Here is a 20,149-nt window from a genome sequence, read left to right as displayed (position 1 = left end):
AAATGAATAGGGTAGAGGTGACTAATATCGGCCATCTCCAATTTCCGACCACCTTTCGGAAAATCGTTATGCACACATAAAGTAACCTATAAAAACAGCTCAGCAAAAGTCAGAAAATGTTTCGCAAAGTTCTATACACTTGCTTCTAATAATAACAATTGTTATGGGAAAGGAAAATGCCGTTTAAAAAAAAAAAACACAGAAAAATCACACATGAAATCGACGATATAAATTAAGGTTTTAATTGGTTTGTATCAAAAAAAAGATAAAAAATATTCGGGTGTCCCAGACTGAAAAAAGAAGAAATTTGAAAAATTTAGATCGAAGCTATAAGAGAAAAAAACAAGAAAAGTCACTAAATGTATTTATATACGCTTTAAAAAAAAAACGGTAAAATGCGAGAGAAAACATTTCAACCACAGACTGCCCTGGAAATTCATAAGGTCAAGCAATAGCTATGAAGCAGCGAGAAAGCACAGGTCTACAAGGTTTTTGGTGCCGAGACTGAGATATACTTTTCTATAGGTTTTCGCTGAGCTGAGTTCGAATATGAAGTCAGAAATATCCTATCAGCTGCCGTTTTTGAAATATTACCGTTAGAAGATGTAAAAAAAACTACTTTTTAGGTTATGCTTTTATGTGAAGACATTTTTTTTAGTATAAATTGTAATAGTTTCTATAAGAACTATTTTCCTTCTTTCAAGATCTTTTTAAATCTTTTCGATATCTTTTTTACTGTTCCAGATATCGTCAGTTTTTTGGCTTATTGTAATGTATCAAACAGATATCATGTTCTCATCTCCTTTTTGATAAAAAAAAAACACTTACTTCATTTTAAGATATCTCGGGCAGTAAAAAAGATAGTGCAAAGATTTTAACAGGTCTTGTAAGAAGTTCTTATAGAAACCGATTTTTATTTAAAACAATTTCTTCAAAAAGGCATAACATCAAAAGTGAAAAAAAAAACTTTTTTTTTGCATTTTCTAACGATAATATTTCAAAAACGGGAGCTGACAGGATATTTCTGACTTCAGATTCGAGTTCAACACATCAAAAACCTATAGAAAAGAAAAGCACCAACATTTTGTAGACCAGTGAAATAGAAAACTGCTTTTAAGACTCCTAAAAGGGTTAAAACACTTGAGTTTGGGGGTAACTTTTTTTGGATTTTTTGTATTTATCGACCGATTTTGAGTCAAACCAAAGCTAATCGTATGCATATGTATTATGGTTAGAATTGTGCATTTATAATAACAATATTATTGTCTTAAAAAAATAAGCACACATAGGCGTTAGATACAAGATACTAATTAGAGTTTAAAAAAATTTAGTCTGGGATAGTATAAGATAGTATTTTAGGTTGAAATTTATAACTCTCCGTTTACTAACGACACTGTTATATATTTGCAGTAGACAAAACCATTGAAGAGTTTAACATTGAATTGCACAAAAAGCTCTAATTAATGCAAATGGCAAATATGTTCAAAAACATGACGAATTAAAATCAATATATTTTACTTTACGTATAAGAAAATTATTATATTACGTGTTTGGTTAATACTACTCGAGCTCTTTTTGTAAATGAAGTTTAACCTAGACTTTTTATTTATGTCGGTCATTCCTAGATTACCTTTTTTGTATACATATTACATATATATAAAAACCAGAATATTTTTAACATTTAAAATTTTATTAAACGTTAAACATTAAAACGAAAAACTAACACACAACAAAAACACAATTGATTTGATTTGAATACACAATACAAAAAAAAAGAGAATTTCTAAGGATAACTTATGCAACTATAGAATTTCTTCCTTTTTTAAACTACACTTTGCCACTGTCAAAATTACTCGTCGCCGATGAAATCTCTAATGTCATTTGTGTTTGGACGCCATCTTCACGACGATTGCGATAAGTCAGTGAGTTCGCACGAGCTTTACGTCCCATGAAGTGCCGTTCAACCCATTTCAACATAGTATAAACCGAATCTGTTGATGGCAATCTATGGTCCGCAGCAGTTTTAACAATATCAGATTTAGAGATCCTGAATGTCCTTGCCATACCTTTAAGAGCCTGTAAGAAATGATTTTAAAAAATCTACTTGATTGCTTCTAATATTTGAGTGATTTGTACTTACCACAATGGCATCTTCATCAGTCCAATCATCACCAACGTAGATAATTTTAATACGTTCACTCCAATCCACTCCAAATGATGTCCTCAAAATGTAAATTGAAGCACGACCTTTGTTCCATTGTACTGGGGGACGAGCTTCAAGAGCACACTGGGATTCGGTAGCATTGAAACCGAATTTTTCGATGAGCATTCGTGCTTTTTCCACCATTGGAGGTCGAAGGTGAGCTGGTGTTTCACGGTAATGGAAAGTCAACAAGGCACCCTTGTTCTCAACCCAAGCACCATCACGGCAAACCTATTTCAAAAATGTTATGTCAAATTTTATAAAACAAAATAAGACGAAAAGTAGGACTTACCGAATCTTGAAGAGACTTGAGAAGAAGACTGACTTTCTCTTCAAATTCAATTGGCATTGGATGCACGAATTTACTGCCATCTGGATGCAAAATTTCCAAACCATGGTTTCCGGCATATGTGATCCCTTCAATGCCAACCATTTTCTTGACATTGTCCACACTTCTTCCAGAAATAATAGCAACATAAACCTCAGAATGGTTAGAAAGCTTATACAGGACATTTTTCAATTCAGGGGAGAGTGTAGCCAAATCAGGATGTGGAGCAATTGGAGCCAAGGTACCATCGTAATCAAGAAGCAATGCCAATTTGTGGTTATAACCGATGTACCTATACAAAAGATTTAATTTAGTCGAGATCGTTAATTTAAAGGGGACATTCAATCTTACTTAAGAAGATAGTCATCGAAATCATCAACCGACACAGGTTGCATTGTAGTTTCACCAACATCATCAACATCAAACGATCCCATGGCCTTCAAGAAGCATCTCATCCAATGACTAACATCTGTTTCGGCTTCACGACTCCTAAGTCTGCTCATTCGAAGAATTCTTTCATCTTCTGGCATTGAAAGTGCTCTGTGGATCACCTCAGCTGCCTCATTCACCTCATACGGGTTACAAAGCAAAGCTTCGTGCATCATTTCTCCTGCACCAGCAAACGGTGATATCACAAGCACTCCAGGTAATTGATTGATTTGACAAGCGACGAATTCCTTGGCCACAAGGTTCATTCCGTCTCTCAAAGGTGTTACCAGACAAACAGCAGCATCTCTGTAGAGAGCCGCAAGTTCATCTTGAGCAACATAGTCATAGATGTAACGAATTGGCGCCCAATTCGCTGTGGTGAATCTTCCATTGATACGTCCAACTAACTGATCTACCTCCTCCTTTAACTCTCTGTATTCCTTCACATCGGTTCTTGATGGAACAGAAATCTGCAGCAGACTAACCTTCTCTTTGTGTTGTGGGTACTTTTCTAACAGAGCTTCGAAAGCTTTTAACCTATGAACAAGTCCCTTGGTGTAGTCCAATCGATCGACTCCCAAAATGACTTGTTGCTTAGAAGTCTTCAAGACTTTGGGAGCATTTTTCGCAAGCGATGCAAATCGCTCGAATGGAATTCCAATTGGCAGTGGACGGACACGCACAGTACGACCACCATGTTCGACCAGAAGATTGTTGCGATCAACACGGCAACCCAAGTTCCGCTGGCAGCAGTCAACAAAGTTCAAACAATAATCCTGAATATGGAATCCAACCATATCACAACCTAACATTCCTTGGAGAATTTCATCGGACCACGGTAAGAGACGGAAGATATCCCATGGTGGGAAGGGAATGTGCAAGAAGAATGCCAATCGGAAGGGTAACTTCTTCTCTTCGGCTTGCTCACGTATCCAATTGGCTGCCAACATTAGATGATAATCATGGACCCATACGATTGGGGGACTTCCATTTCCGTTTCCGTTACTATTGCCATTAGCTGTCTTCAATTTTAAACACTTTTCCAAAGCTTCAATGGTCTTGGCGGCAAAGTATTTGTTAACCTGGACATAATTTCTCCAATGATCTGCTCCAAATGTTGCACGGCCCGGCATTGAGTGGAAGAGTGGCCAGAATGTATTGTTACAGCAGCCATTGTAGTAACTATTGAAGACCACCGGATCGATATTAACAGAAACAACCTGAAGAAGAATAAGAATAGCTTATTTAGCAAAAATGTCGTTAAAACTGGAAGAAATGTTGGTACTGGTTGAAATCGGGTAACTCTACTAAATTTCTTTTAATCAATAAACCTAGTTTAAAAAAGATTATGTTCATTGTATTGATAAAAGACACAATATCATTGACGTAGACAACAACATTTGTTGGGCATTGTTAATGAAACATAGACATCTAGGGTTCAAAGTAATAAAAACCCAAACAAACAAACTGATAGGAAACCATAGACATAAAGTTTTTAAAATTTTGAGAAAACAACCAAATGATGCATGCAAAAAAAAAATTAGACACATTAATTATTGAAATTGATAAGATTCTTTTTTGTCATTATTTAATTTTTTGTAAGACTAGTAATCTGTGGTATCAGTTGACTTTTAACCTAAGTGACACTCTTGAGTCGTTGTCGTTAAAGTTTTTTTTTTTTTTAATTGATTTTTTTTTTTGTGAAGGTCTTTTGGTTTTTTTTTTTATTCAGTTCGTTCATAATCTAACAAACTTTGTATAAGCATTTGTACACGTGTTTTTAAACTATTGAGGACTTCAAAACCTTGAGCCAAAAACTATTATGAATTTACGATTAATTGAATTAATTTATAGAACTTTTAACTGCGTTGATTTAAAATGCTGATACATTGACTTTGTTGATCACATTTTTTTTTAACTTTTAGTATCCAGAATAAATTCCCTTGCAATACAGGTTTATCATATTAAATTTAACCATTTTCTTAGTTAAATCAATAGTTTTTCTGATTGAATTCAAAATTTTGCAAATTAAATTCTACCTTTGTAGGGTAAAAGCGGGTGAAATGGCGCGGCGGGTGAGTTGGCGCACTTTAAATATCTTTTACATTTATTGCTCTAAAAATGTACGAAAAATAGTTTTAGCTTTCTTTAAATATTTTAAATCGAAGTAGCCAGTAATCGTTTCTTTATCTGTGATACAAAAAATAAAAAAAAAATTCAAACCAAATCATGTGATGATTTTTTTTGAATTTTTTTTTTCGCCCTTTTTTTTGTTCCGATATATTGTGAGTCGTTGGGATCTTAGATGCCCTTGATACACCAATACATACAAGAGAGTATAAGTTATGCATTGCGTGTGAGATCTGAGCTGTAGTTCTATCTGCTTTTTATGGGTGCTTAAGAATATGAGTTATGCGCAAAAAGGTGAGATGGCGCAGTTTTTTGCGGGTGAAATGGCGCATTCCCTACTAGAATTTTTTAATTGAGTATAGTTTTAGCATGTGCCATATCACCCTCAACATATTTTTTTTAATTAATTCAGCCAAGTTCAAATTTTATAAAAAGACGACTAGTTGCAATCTATTATACAGCATGCATTGGTGCTTGACTTTTTCACATCGTTCAACCATTTGTGCAATGAATTTGGCAATAGAAACCTTAAACAAACTCATGCGCCATCTCACCCACCCTATAGGGGGAGATGGTTTTTTTTTAACTTTTTTTCTATATTAATTTAAAAATATAAATTTAAAATATAAAATTCTGTAAAACAAACAATACGTTGGATATTGAATATAGAACATTTTTGCATTGTTAGAAATATGAAATGTGGTTTATTTTGAAAAATATGACAAAAACAAAAAAGGTATGCCATCTCACCCGCTTTTACCCTAAATCATGTATAGATCTAACCAAAAAAATAGAAGGTACAAAGGGTGAATTTGATTTGTCAAATGGTGATTAATTTAACTTAGAAAAGGATGAAACATTGATTTTAAATTTTCAACGTTAATTCGTTCTAAATAATAGTAAATCAATGAGTTTTTCATTGAATTAACGTTCACTTGATTTCGCTTTTCCTTCAATGTATAATTGATAAATCAATTAAATAATAATAAATAATAGACAAAAAAATACCGTATTCCGTATTTAATAAAAAAAATTCAACTAAATGACTGTTTAGGGAAATAAAGATTTGTTACATAATGTTTTCAGATTTCTTATCAACGTTTACATCACGTATAGCTTCTTATATATTTCGAGGTCACTAATTGTCATATAACGTGTGTTAAAAAAACAAGATTGTTTGCCACTAAATAACGTCAATTGAGAGATAAAGTCATATTCAAAGGCATTATGCGATTCTGATTAGCACGTCAGGATCTGTCTAATCGATTTACTTCTTAAAGAATATTTTTGAAACCTTTCAAAAGTAAAAAATATGTCCAGGATTTCAATATAAATATATTAAGGAAATCGTATGTATGTACACTGTACAGTACATATACATACATTATAGTATGATAGAGTGGAAAAAGAACCTGAAAATTAGCTAGGATTAAACAAAAAACTGAACACTCTTCTCATTGGATTTAATGCATTTAATGATTCAATTTGAACTTTTGTCACTCAAATACAATTGCTCTTTTTATAAAACATGTGTTATTGGTTATTCTCATAAGGACTTTTTAAAATTTGAAAAAAAAAAATTAAAATCACAATCATTCAGTTTTCATTCAGAAAAACAACTTAAAGAAGAGTTTGTTTTCATTAATTGTTATCATTGAAGCATGGTCAATTAAGTTTATTACTCTTTATACACAATCATATCCAGACCTATTAAAGGCTACTGTGGCTAAAAATTTTGTATTTTATTTTTACATGATTGTATATTAATAGTAAATCAGTATCAGATTGAACCGGATGTTTATTAAAATAACAATAATTACTAAAATAAATATTTTCATCTGAATTTATTTATTATTGTAGCATCGCAAGCTTTATTTATTTATTTATTTTCTTTTTGTCAAACGCGCACTGAACAGATAACCCTTACATGTTGATGATTTACTTGTTTTTATTTTTGAAAAATTGTATATTACCTAGACAATATTAGGGTGATCCTACTTTATAGAAAAAAATGTTTTTCAACTAAAAAGAATAATACAACAAAAATCTATGGAGAGTCCGTTCAAATCACCTTAAGAATATCTTATTAAATAACTTATAACAGATAAGATTTGAAATAAAATACAGTGCACAACGTTCAACCGTACTTTTTTTAGTTTAATAGAATTTTCATTTTCAATAAATAGCAAAACTACTCACTTGTTCTGATTTAAGTCCAGCAGTAGGTGTGTGATCATCAGGGTTTGATTCAGGAATAGGTTCATTAGGATCCTCCAAGTGCAAACCAGACCATCCAACCCATAATCCTTTGCCTTTAATAACAACTGGGCATACTGCAGTTACCAGACCACCCGCACTAGAAAATAAAAATTATAATTATAATTTATTTTTAAAAACGTTTCGTAAAAAAATTAACCAAAAATTGTATTTAATTTTTTTTCGCAACAATAATAATAAATAAGAGTTTATTATGTACAAACATATAAGTATGTACATGTACATGTATGAACATACATACAAAATTCATATTAAGAGTTGAGCCACCATCACTAAGAGGAGTTTTATAATGACATAATGACTATATTGTGAAACACAAGGTACACTCGGGCGTATACGTATTTTTTTTTCTTCTTGGTAATAGGTATTTTTTGGGATTTTGCTTAACTTTTCTGCTGCACATGTATACAAATGCAATAGTTGAAATGCTCAATAGGAGTATACTTAATCAATAAGAGTTCTTGAAATAATTTGATTGTGGGATAGAAAATAATGACAACTAGTATATTTTTTTTAGATTCGTTCATTTAGCCTTCGAATTTAAGTTTGTTCATCCGTGGGCTTATACACAAAATATAACGCAGTATAAGTATCAATTAAGTGTAAATTAAGTGGATTTAATAAACAGTAAACACCCTTTATAGCAATAGTCATGGAATTCGTTCCTATTGATGTCATTATAGCATAATTTATTTATTTTCATTAATAGATATGGAAAACAGTCTTGCTTCAAGGAATGCAAGAAAAGAATTGTTAGTCAATATTATTAAATCCCACAGTACCATGGCGTCACACATATCAATCGTTCACAGGAGGTGCATTCAAAACAAACAGTTTGCGATTGTATGTTATGTAAACTGTTTTTTATATCAGTAGGTAATAAAACAATTTATTTTAATAATAAATAGAAGAACACAACAAAGTTGATGCATATCAAAAATGTAGTTCTGTGAACTAATTTTTCAACAAATCTTTGATATGGTAGACTTGAAATCAATATTTACATTTGAATATAAAGTAATAATAATAAAAACGATTTAAATGCAATTATCATTATCAGTAAGTATTCTATCACAAAAGAGGGAGGGAGGGATAAAAGAAAAAAAAAAGACACGGCTGATACACTAAACAAAAAACTCAAATAACATCATCGTCAATATTAAAATAATAAATTAATTAATTTATTGAAATAATTTAATTGAAATAATTTAAAATTCATACAAAACATGTAAACTTTTTGGGCCACCCGTTTTCGAAAAACAAATGATTTTTCAAAAATAAATTTTCTTAATCCTTAAATTTGTCCTCTTTTTTTTTAGAAAATTTTATTTTGTGCTTAAATTAAAGCTTATAAGCTTTTGTAATACAAATTCGTTCAAGTTGAACTGGTTATGAGAAAGAAAGCCAGAAACTAAAAAAAATTGTGTTCAAGTTCCAAAAACTTATTTTGAAAAAGTACAAAAGAGAAATTTTTCAAACTTATTTTGTGGGTGTTCTTACGAATGAAAAACTTAAACAAAAATGCAGAAAAGTTAGACTTTGTTTTGAAAACTATTTAATATCCATTTTTCTACAAATAAACTGCACTAGTAATAGAAAAAATATTTTAACTTTTGTAGTTTTTTGAATATATTTACTATTTTATTACTTTACATAATTTTTTCCAGTGTAAATTGATCGCTAAGCAGTTTCTATTAAACAAATTGCAGCAAATACTAGTGCAGGCCATGACTGTAGTTCGTGATAATCCTTGCCCTTCTATATCTACAAAGTTAGAAGAATAAACTTGGCTATCTTATCAAAAGTCACAATTCCGGGTGATCCCATAGTGTCATAAGTTATTTTGTAAATATTTGTTTAAAAGTCTTGATTAGCTAATTACTTTTAAATAAAGATATAACTATTTCTTTTTTTAAAGATTAGCTTTTAGGCATTTGTTCCTGGCTAGTAAAAAAAACTTTTTTGTTACCTACAGTAGATTCTGTACATAATAAACTTTTAAATTTTTTTTTAGAAAAAATAAAAAATCCTTACCTGGCTTTCCTTTCAAGATCTTTGGTTTTCGGATTTCTTATAAGGACAAACGGAAGCCTATTGGAGACGACAATGAGACTTGCCTTTGAAGGGGCTTCGCCTGATGGGGTTATCACAATCTCTGGTTCAGACATTTTATTTGAATGTGTGGTGTTGTTCTTATTTGGTGGTTCTTTTGTTGAAAAGGATAAAATTTGTTTTTTTTTTTTATTGAATTTTATTTTTATTCAAACTTAAGCATAATGCATTAAGATTCACAAAAAAAAAGTATTTTTTTTAACAGTTTTTTTTTAAATTTAAGTTTAAGAGTCACAATACTTTTTTTTATTATTTAACACTTTATTTTATTCACTATAAAGTTTTTTTTTAAACTAATTTTTTTTTAGTTTTTGAAATCCGTTTAGCTAAAAGACTTGATCCATCAGTCAGTACAGATGATTTGAAACTAATTTAATAATCAACAGGACCTAGACAAAAGACCTAATCACAACTATTTGCAAATACACCCAATGTCAATCTGGAAATAAAGTCTCAAAACGACGACACGACCGGTAATCTTTGTTTGAGAGATAGCTGGACTGATTGACGGACGACAGTGTGTTACTCTATAGTCTTCCTATCAAATTCGTTTTATTCAGAGGCGGCTTAATATTTATACCTCAAAATAGCAATCGCAGAGTATAAGTTGGCAATCGCACACAATGACAAAAAAAGTATAGCTCCTCGTTTGTTATCATTCTATCAGTCCCTAAATAATAATTCTATAAGCGTTTCTTAGTGTTGTATAGAAACATATGTATATAGCTGGACTGCGGGAATTTTATTTTTTTATTAAGCTATTGGTGGGACTGTGCTTTATTATTTTTTTTCTGTCTATTTTACAATAAATATTGAGCATGTGCAAAGTCTGAATTGTTACAAAACACAATAATTTATTATACAAGAATGTTTAATATTTTTTGATAATAAAAGTTGAAGAAGTTCTAATCGCAAGCTTTTTGTTCTATGCGACATGACCTTCCCATAAGTTCTTAAATCAGCTCTTCATTAAATGAAACGAAATTAAAAGGAGTTGAAAAAAAAATTGTCATCATCTGCATTGATAAGATACATCTCAACGAACTTGAGTTCAAGTTATGATTAGCATGCAATCATGATAAGCATTCATGTATTTTTGAAGATTAATAGAAACATTTGATGGGACACGTTTTAAATTTAGTGTAACTGATAGGATTTCAAGCAGTTGGTGGTGAGAAATTTGATTAAATTAATGTGATCTAAAACTCAATGCTAGTAGTCATCAAGAAATGCTTTACATTTTACAAAAAATGTTCCTGTCATTTTTAGAAAATACTCGGCTTTAATTCGCTTGAACTGCTAGTATGCCATATTTCGCTTGTAACATTGCATTTCTACGAATCATTCGAAAGGTTTAGATTTCAAGAAGAAATTTCATGCATTGGATTTAAACGAAAAAGTATTCCAAAGGAAAGACCCTACAAAATAAAAAACAATATTAAGGACATGAATTTGTAGGAACAAAAGAAACATCCTTACTTTTTAAAGGCCTTTTCGCTTTCTGCATTGTTGCCTTGCCACACAATTGCTTGGGCCCGGTACCTTTTGTTACGAATGGCAACACTGGCCATTCATGTCAGCACTGAAGTCAACACCTAATTCAGCGCTGAAGACAACCATCTTTGAAATTCTTGTTTGAAATGTATTTTTATATATAGTCTTGTTACGTCCTTCAGACGTGCAGGTCATGTGTTAGTCTTTCAGAAACGGAGATAATAAATGTGGGTTTTTTAATTTATATTTTTCCCACAATAAAAGTCGTACTAGTTTCATTTTTAAGAAAGGACTAATACACCTTTATTAGGCCCCCGGGAAATCAAATTGAACAGATGAATTTTCGTGGAGTTATCTGGTAATCGTTAGTACTAATTTATCCTATTTCCTTGACCTTTTATTAATTTATTAATCAATCAATAATGATCCTTAGTATTGTCTGGAAATATCCGATTCGGAATGCTTAAGAGAATCACAACTGTCATTTAGTTAAAAAAAAAAACGATTTAAAAATTACTCGGAACTACTTGGAACTATCCGAAATATCCGGACTACTCGCACGACCAAACGAAAATACTTTCAAAAAAGATTTAACCAGATTTTATAAAAGAAAAACTAAGAGAAGAAGGTTATCTCGGTTAATTCCTCGCCTGGCCAGCCAAATAAGTTATTCTTTGGACTGCCGGTCTAATAAAGTTAAGATTTCAACAAGTGCCTTCCTTTGTCTTCTTATCGCATCTTTGGCATTAAGACAGATAATTCAAGTCAATCTCAATTCTTGCCAAAAATGTATTAATGATCATTTTCATTTAAGATTCACTTTAAAAGCTCATTTACTGACGTTCGGGATCGGAAATAAAAGATCTAAAAGATCACAAATATAAAACTCCATAAATAATCTACTTCAGCTTAACATATCTGTTCACTAAAGGGCTGATGTACCTAATGCTCAATGTACACGGAGAAAAAAAAGGGCACCTTAAAATAAGATGAAGCGCACATTAAATTTCACAACCTTAAAATTAGAGGATATCCGCTTAAAATAAGGTGATTCCACTTAAACTCAGGTAAATTTAATGTGAACTTCAGTGAATTTTCATCTTAAAAAGCCGACACAAAATTAAAATTATAGTCAAACTTTAGATTAAGTTGCAGTTTATCATACTCATTGCCAACAGTGAGATAGCATGATGGTAAGGGACTTGCCTAGTGACCCTACAATTTTATGTTCGATCTTTCTTGTATTTTATTTAAGTCTTTCCACATAAAAATAAGATGATCTCCCTCTTAAATTAAGTGGGAGATCATCTTATTTGCGCATTCAAGAAATTAATGTGATTTGTCACCTTAATTTAAGGTGGAAGTCATCTTAGCAAAAAACCATGCAGAAATCCGTTTAATTTAATGTGGGATCCGCTTAATTTGATGAGGTGTTTTTTTCTCCGTGTAAGATACTGCATCTCTTACCAATATTTTCTTCTTTCATAACTGTTGTAACTTTGTTCAAAAATTCATTCAACATTCTTTTTCCCCTCATTAATATTTTTCATTCGAAGTAAATTTGTATTCTTTCATTATCATCTGTACATTCTGATAAACATAGGTAATCACTTGTGCCACACCCACACAGTCTAAATAATTTTTGTTAAAAGTTATTGAATAAGTCATGAAAATAGTATACCCGAAAGGAACCATAATACAACGGTTGTTTACCATGCCACGCCACTATTGGTGGATCGATTCGACACTGAACTATGTTTATCGATGTCACCAATTTAGATGAAACACATCTAATTCGCATCATAAAAATTGAGCTTTGGTTTTGAGCTAAATCCATTTTATTATCACGAATTTTTCTGTAAGCGCACTATTCTAAAATTTTACAAATAATAAAAACGACTAAAGACTTAAAGTTTCCAGGTCTTTTGAGTTATTCCAATACAACTTAAGTTATCTTAAGTGGTTTGATTACAGAGAATGGAAAAATGTTAAGAGTAGGACACTCAATAAAAATTTGAGTGAAACAAGTAAGTACCATAAGTTATGTACACAATGTACGTATAGGAACCTTCAAATGTTGGTAATTTGTATAATACGACAATGAAAGTAAGAATAAATAAAAGATTCAAAAAAAAACTTATAGTGAGAGAAAGTATGATATGAGTTTCAAAACTTTACATGGTGCGAATCAAGAGCCTACGATTTTATTACTACAAATTTTGAAATTTTCTATTAATTGAGATTAGCTTGGATTTAAAAAGGGGAAAAAGAAGCTGGAACACAATATAATTGCATTTTTTGAATATGGGATCCTCCAAATTTCATATTTAAATTGAAAATAACTTTAACTTTAATACATTTACACTTTTCCAAGCCATAAAATACAAAAAACTTATACCTTTCATCATTGAGTACAGTCAAGGTTCAAATATAAATAGAAAGACTTGAGAAAATAGAATACGAAAAGCTAGCTAACAAATTAAGCTTTTGGAGTCTACACGCTTCAGCATCACGTGAAAAAAGAAATCCTTGTGTTCGTAATATTCTTGTCACTTACATACTATCTACATACATTATTGTTTATCAATTTTATCAGTAAATTGAAGTCAATGAACTGGATTTTCTATTATTATTAATTCTTATAGCAACTGTACCATTGTGTAAATACTATTGGTTACTTATAGACGTTCCTAAAATAGATGCTTCATGCATACAAATGAATGCATCCTGTTCACCTTATCTTAAATAAAGAAATAAAATCTTCGGAATGCGTTTTAATAAAAACAAAAATTTTTATAGACTTATTTTGCGAGACGAGCCTCTCATTTCATAAACATCTTTTATCTCAAAAAAAAAAAAATAATAAGTAAGTAGCAACTCATATTGGAGTTTGTTGTCTAGCTTCTCATTGAATGCGTTTTTAAATATTATTCAAATATTTAAAAGTGCGTATTGTATTTTTTTTTATTACAAAAAAAATCATAGTTTTCAGCCTTGAGAAAAAACACAAAAAATATTTGTATTTTGAGAAAGATGATTTGTTCTTATCAAACTGATGATGGGCATAATGCTTTCTAGCCTGTGACAGATTACACCAGTTTCAATTGGAACAAACCAAATTGTAAAGAGCGAGAAACAAAATATTTAGCAAATAATGACGAATTTATTATACAATTCAAAATTCAATCAAAACAAAATTATGAACAAGTGGTGTACAATATTTTGAAAGAGAGAAATAATATACGAGGTATATTTTATTTCGCAGTTAAAGAATTTTAATTGGTTAGGTAACTTTATCATAAAACTTTAGCTTTTACAATTGTTACGGATTTTCAAACATACTAAAACATCAAGAGATATAAAAATTAGTTGCTTTACCTAATATCGTTTAATGACTTTTATGAACGATAACGCATTTCTTGTTTGTTTATTGTTGAGAATGTTTTGAAAATATCTATTTTTACTATCGATGGAAAAAGTTTGCACTCGGAAATAATTTGGACTTTTCAGGTCATTAGGTATGTAGGTATTCTCTTTCTAAAAAAAATTAACAGATCTATACTCAAAAACAATAAAGAGTTTTCATAAAAAAAAATTTAGGTGAAAGGGTGTTTTTTTCGAAGAGACGTAGTAAAATCTGTAATTGGTCCCAAAAAGCTAATAATTCTTTTTTTTTTTTTGGTTTCGATGAAAAATTGAACGTTTATACTTAAGTTCTTAGACGTTTTACACGAATCATTGGCTTTTTGGGACCAATTACAGATATTACTGTCTCTTCGAAAAAACACTCTTTCACCTAAATTTTTTATGAAAACTCTTTCACCAAATTTCATTACGGTGACCCATCATTTTTGTTTTTACTCAAAAAAACACCCTTTTAACCATGATATTTTTATAGACACTTTAGGTTCTTATTTCTAATCTGAAAATTAACATAATTGTTAATTTCAATAGGGTACCACTAATATTACTCTAGTATTACACACTTTTTCAAATAAACCCATATTTGCTCTACACCTTAAAAAAACACCCTTTTACATGAACAAAATTTATAATTTTGTTTTATTCGTAATTGCCATGGGAAAGACGACATTTTTAATACATTTCGTAAGGGTAAAAATAAGATTAGGGTGACAGATGGGAATAATTCGCCTTATCACTACGGCTTCTGGTTGGTCTATTGTGATTTCCCTTTTTTAAAGTCCACGTACAAATCCTGAGTTTATAAAACTTAGTATGTATGTTTTTGGGTGAACTAGCTGCGATGTTTTCCGCTTCGAGTATAGGTAATACCCGCCGAGGTGATGGCGACGTTTACTTATTGATTAAGGATTAAGCATACAGTTGACACAGCATGTGTTCTGCTGTTTCTTCGTTACACATTCTGCAGATATCGGTCTATATGCATAAAAAATAGTAAATACTAGTATTATGAAATTAATAAGTATAAACTAGGTTTGATATGCACAAAATGCTCATACTTTACAATTTTTCACGTTAAGCATTTTAAGCATATGACCCATCGTCTTGTGTAATGCCCATGGTCTTCAGGTTTTTTCACATGGGTTACGGTTATATTTTATCTGTTGAAGTCCAAAAACAAGCACCCTTGTTTTTAATCGGCTGTGACTTTTCTTATAGAAATCGTATTGACATTAATTAGATTCAGCATCAAAAAATACCTAAAAAACATGTGTCATATGATGATATTCCAAAAAAAAATTTGTACTACATATATTTTTGACCTTCACCTTCTTGTCCGCGAAAAAACACCCTTCTACCCAACTTATTTTATAGACTTTTTTATCCTTGGTTCTTATCCCAAAAGCAAACTTTTTGCCAAGTTTCATGAGTGTAACCTACTAATAATGTTCCGCGTCAGCAAATAAGAATAACGAACAAAAACTGCTCCAAAAGTGATCGCCAGCCTTTTCACCCGAAAAGTAGGTACAATCAAATGAAGAATTAGTTCCAAGATTTTTAGAAAGTATGTTTAATCAAAGCAGTTTCAAAGCCATCCTATTTCAAATTAGAAATTAGAATTGCAGCATTTCCCGTAGCATCTCGAATATCAGATTATATTACTTTTAAGAAAGAAACTAGGTATTTAAATAATAAAAAAAAAAACATCATCTAATCAATTGCTTTCGGTGATAATAAATATTCAAAAATTTTAAGCACAACTGTGCTTGGTGCAGGTTCATATCCCTTTAAGCACTTATAGCTGGATTTTATAAGCCAAACAAGTTTATGTAATTAATTCGATTATTAAAAAAAAAAATAGTTTTAAAAAAATAAGTTTTAAAAACAAACAAAACTTTTTTTTTATTATATGAAATGATGATTGTATTAACCTTGTTTTGACCGCCATTAAAAATATTATGTTGATAAGGAACTACTGTTTGCATTTAGTTACGTCTATATAGTTTACTTATACAATTTACAAAAGGGTGCGGGTGAACAATTTAAGTGAAAACAAAAATAAATAATAATAAGATTAGTTGCATTTATATCTTTATATAGGAGCTTTAGAAATGTTTTATTAACTTTTCACTTTGCCTAATCTTGATGAGGTTTAGAGAGACTATATTCAGCTGCTTTCTTTCATTCAAATCCAGGGTGACTGTCACATAACAATCACGGTTTATTCTCACAAATACACGTGATATTATATTTCCGGAAAGTGACGTTCGACATTCACTTAGTAAGAAATAGCAGCATTGAACTTCGAGTTATCTTAGTGGTTTTTTTTTCTAAAATTTCAGTTTTGTTTTCTTTTGGGAATCAGACATTTGCACATATGTATATAATATATATATAATGTATGTACCTAAATATTATATTAAAATTTTATTGATACGAATTTGAACCCAAACTTTAGAACTTGGTACACTTTTACATCTCAGTACTTTTTGTGCCAGCATAATTTCAACATAGGAGAACTTGGCTCTTTTTTTAACAGTAATGTTTTTGTTGTGATTTATTTTTAATTTATAATCACGTAGGTTGGACATTTTTAAATTCCTTCTACTTTTTTTTAAATAAATTATTTTTTTCCAAAAAATTACAAGCCGTCAACATTATGCAAAGCTTAATGTATTTTTTCACAAAAAAGAATATTCTGGATTTAATTCTCTTTTTATTGATTTTTATGGACGTCAAGTATTTTCAAATTCTTTGCTGTTAGCCAACAAGATCTTAAGTTCATAAATTGCATTTTTGGGTTTTTGATTGAGTTCTTTATTCTCTTTAATTTTGTATCAGAAACACAAATTTGAGACAACTACATCAGAGTTTTGACAATTAGTCTGTTATTGAATAAATAAATAAATTGTAGAAATATGCGGGTCAATACTCAAAACGTTATCGATTTATATGCATTTCTCAAACTTCAATCTCATTTTCTGAAAAACTACAATTTATGACTAACGCCAAGAATTGATCCCGGGATTCTGATTATCTGTCTTGACTCTTGAGCTACAGCCTAAAATACTAGACTGCAGTTTTATTTTTCTTTGCAGCTGCAACTGATTTTTAAAAATTAAGTTTTATACGAACAAGAATTTATAAATCATTTAAACTTGTTTCACGACTTTTTGTATAGATTTTAAGACCGTGTGTGAATTGCGTTAAATAGTTAACAGACTGTACAATTTTTGACACTATTGAGGATTTTCAGCTGTTAAAAATTTATTGGGCTCTGGGAAATGGTTAAATTTGAGTTAAATTTTTTTGCAGATGGTTTTGTTTTGTTTTTTTTTTTTTTTTATTAAAAAGGAGTTTCATGGCAGAAAAGAGGCAGAGAAAAATATTAAACAATTTGAAATTTTTTTATTCACCCCAATGGTGTCAAAAATTTTCCACGGTGTTAACTATTTAACGTTATTCACACACGACCTAACCCAGAGATCTCGAAAATCATATATTAAATAAATTCTGTGAATACGTTTTTGAGATATGATTTTTTAACGTTTTTTGTTGTTGTATTTCCGGGCTATATCTTGAGTAAATAAATGACCAATCTAAACATAAGAACAATTTGCTTCTACACATCTTTTAACAAAGTCACGAGGGGAAATTGAAAAAAAAATTAAGGATCAAAATTAACGGTATTTTAAAGGGATCTTACGAAATTGGAAGAGGTTTAAAAAAAAACAGATAATGATTACTAGACTAATAAATTTATAAAATTAGGTCCTGTAGGTACCTACATACATAAATCAAAAATGTATCTGCTGAATTGATAACAATTTTTTCCAGCTCGGTTATAGTACAAGATCCTGAGAAGAAATGTGTACCTACACTAATCTTATATTTGAAAATGAACAAGATTGCATGTAAGACAATATACAGTGGTGGTCATATTTTTAAGAATAGTGAGGGTTTTAAAATGTCTTAGCATTTCTAAAAATAAATTGTACAGAAATTAAATAAATTTATACTTTATTTTCAAAAACACATTGTACAGGTCATTAGATGTAAAGAATAAAATTCAATATCATTCACACAAATTCAAAAAAAAAAAATCGATAAATCAAAACTTTATGTTTTTCACCTGGTCAAATTTATAGGGACACTGATTTAGTTCTCTAGAAAATGGTCAAAATTGTTACAAGTTTCTGCTTTTAATACTTTATATGTGCTTAGTATTTAGCCACATGGGCACAATTTGCAAACAGCTTGACACCTACCAAGCATAGACCCTAAAATCCTCCACAGATTTAAACTAATAATTCCTTCCCATGTTTTCTGAATCTCAGCTTGACTTCTATTTTTTCTTTTCCAATGCAATCTTTTACATACTTTCACAAACTCTTAGTGCTATTTTAATACAGTGGATGCAAAAAAAAAAATTATATTTAAATTTTTTTTAGACTGAATAAAGGTGTTTAAATTCTTTGCCAAATGCATTGAATCATGATCCTTTTGTAAAATCCATCTAAAAGGTATATTATTCTTGGCATACAGCAACAAGTCACTCCCCCATATGCCACCGACGTAAAATTTTGCAGCCATTGTATCTTTTATAAAAAAAAAAATGACCTTCTCCAGCAATAAAAATGCTTTCCTCATTTTAAGGTCAACGTAACTAGATTTCCATTTATAATTAACGTTTATTTAGAGATAAATTATATATTTTCCATAACTAATTTAACTTTTCGTAACTTAGAGCCAATTTGAATAAACTGATTTCCAGGAAAAATAGCACTTTCATAAAACTACGATGATACTGAAAACTTATACTGTCCTTTAAAATATGACCAGGACCACCACTGTATATTGCCAAAAACAAATTACAAATCGGTTGGCTAGCATAATGCATAGTAATACATATTTTAGATAAATAACTCCTTTCCCAGTGTTTTACAAATCGGATAAAATGCATTCTCAGTATTATAACTTCCAAGCATTTTAAGTGCAAATTATGATACTCTCTCAATTTCCCTGATTCTGAAGACCTTAAATTCGCATGAGCAACCCATAGAACTTGAAATATTAGCTCTTAAAATAATTTTTGTTTTGTATTCGTTACCTTCAATGATTCGATTTTCAATAAAGTAAGTGATAACCATTGTTGTAACATTTATATGAATCAATTATCTCTAAAGCACAAACAAAAATCTGTAAGCTGTCGATCTATAAGTTTAAGAAATTTTTTATAAAATGTTTAATAATCTGAAAATATTCATATTCAAAGTCTATAAAAGAACTTAGAGCCATTTTTTTCACTCGGAGTTGAACATAACTTGAGGATTGTTATCCTCAACTTCCGAATTCGGTTTTATTCACTCCAAGTTGACGTTTTTAACTTTCGATTTTAAACTTGAGATTTGATCAACTTCCAGTTTTCTCAACTAGAAGTTTGCCGACCAAACTTGAGAGTTTGCTTCAGATTTTTTTTTTTCAATTTTTCTTTCAAAAATTTTGTGTTAACGAATTAATATTCCAAAGCAAAAAAAAATCGAAAAAGCAAACAAAAACCGAAAAATTAAACACAAAATAGAATACAAATATACCATCGATATGACAAATTCAAATTTTAATATAAATAGATGACAGTTTGTGTTTCATATTTCATAAATATCTCAGGCATATTTTTCAAACTTAAAGTTGGCCAACTTTAGATCTTTAACTGGAGAGTTGAGAAAATAATTATTGAATAAAAAGAAATTACA

General features: G+C 30.3%; 1 protein-coding gene across 1 annotated transcript; it reads right to left on the bottom strand.

Moving 5' to 3' along the window:
* Positions 1-1,669: 1,669 nt before the first annotated feature.
* Positions 1,670-10,032, bottom strand: LOC129921341 (uncharacterized). The gene is made up of 6 exons (XM_056003140.1): positions 9,402-10,032; positions 7,290-7,446; positions 2,883-4,180; positions 2,496-2,823; positions 2,141-2,434; positions 1,670-2,076 (listed from the first exon to the last, which is right to left on the bottom strand). The coding sequence occupies exons 1-6, from the start codon at positions 9,533-9,535 to the stop codon at positions 1,828-1,830; spliced, it is 2,460 nt and encodes an 819-aa protein (XP_055859115.1). The 5' UTR covers positions 9,536-10,032; the 3' UTR covers positions 1,670-1,827.
* Between the last annotated feature and the right edge of the window lie 10,117 nt (positions 10,033-20,149).

Source organism: Episyrphus balteatus, chromosome 1 (assembly GCF_945859705.1).
Source record: "Episyrphus balteatus chromosome 1, idEpiBalt1.1, whole genome shotgun sequence".
In the NCBI taxonomy this organism is placed as follows: Eukaryota; Metazoa; Arthropoda; class Insecta; order Diptera; family Syrphidae; genus Episyrphus; species Episyrphus balteatus.
This window is presented reverse-complemented; position numbering and strand designations above follow the sequence as displayed.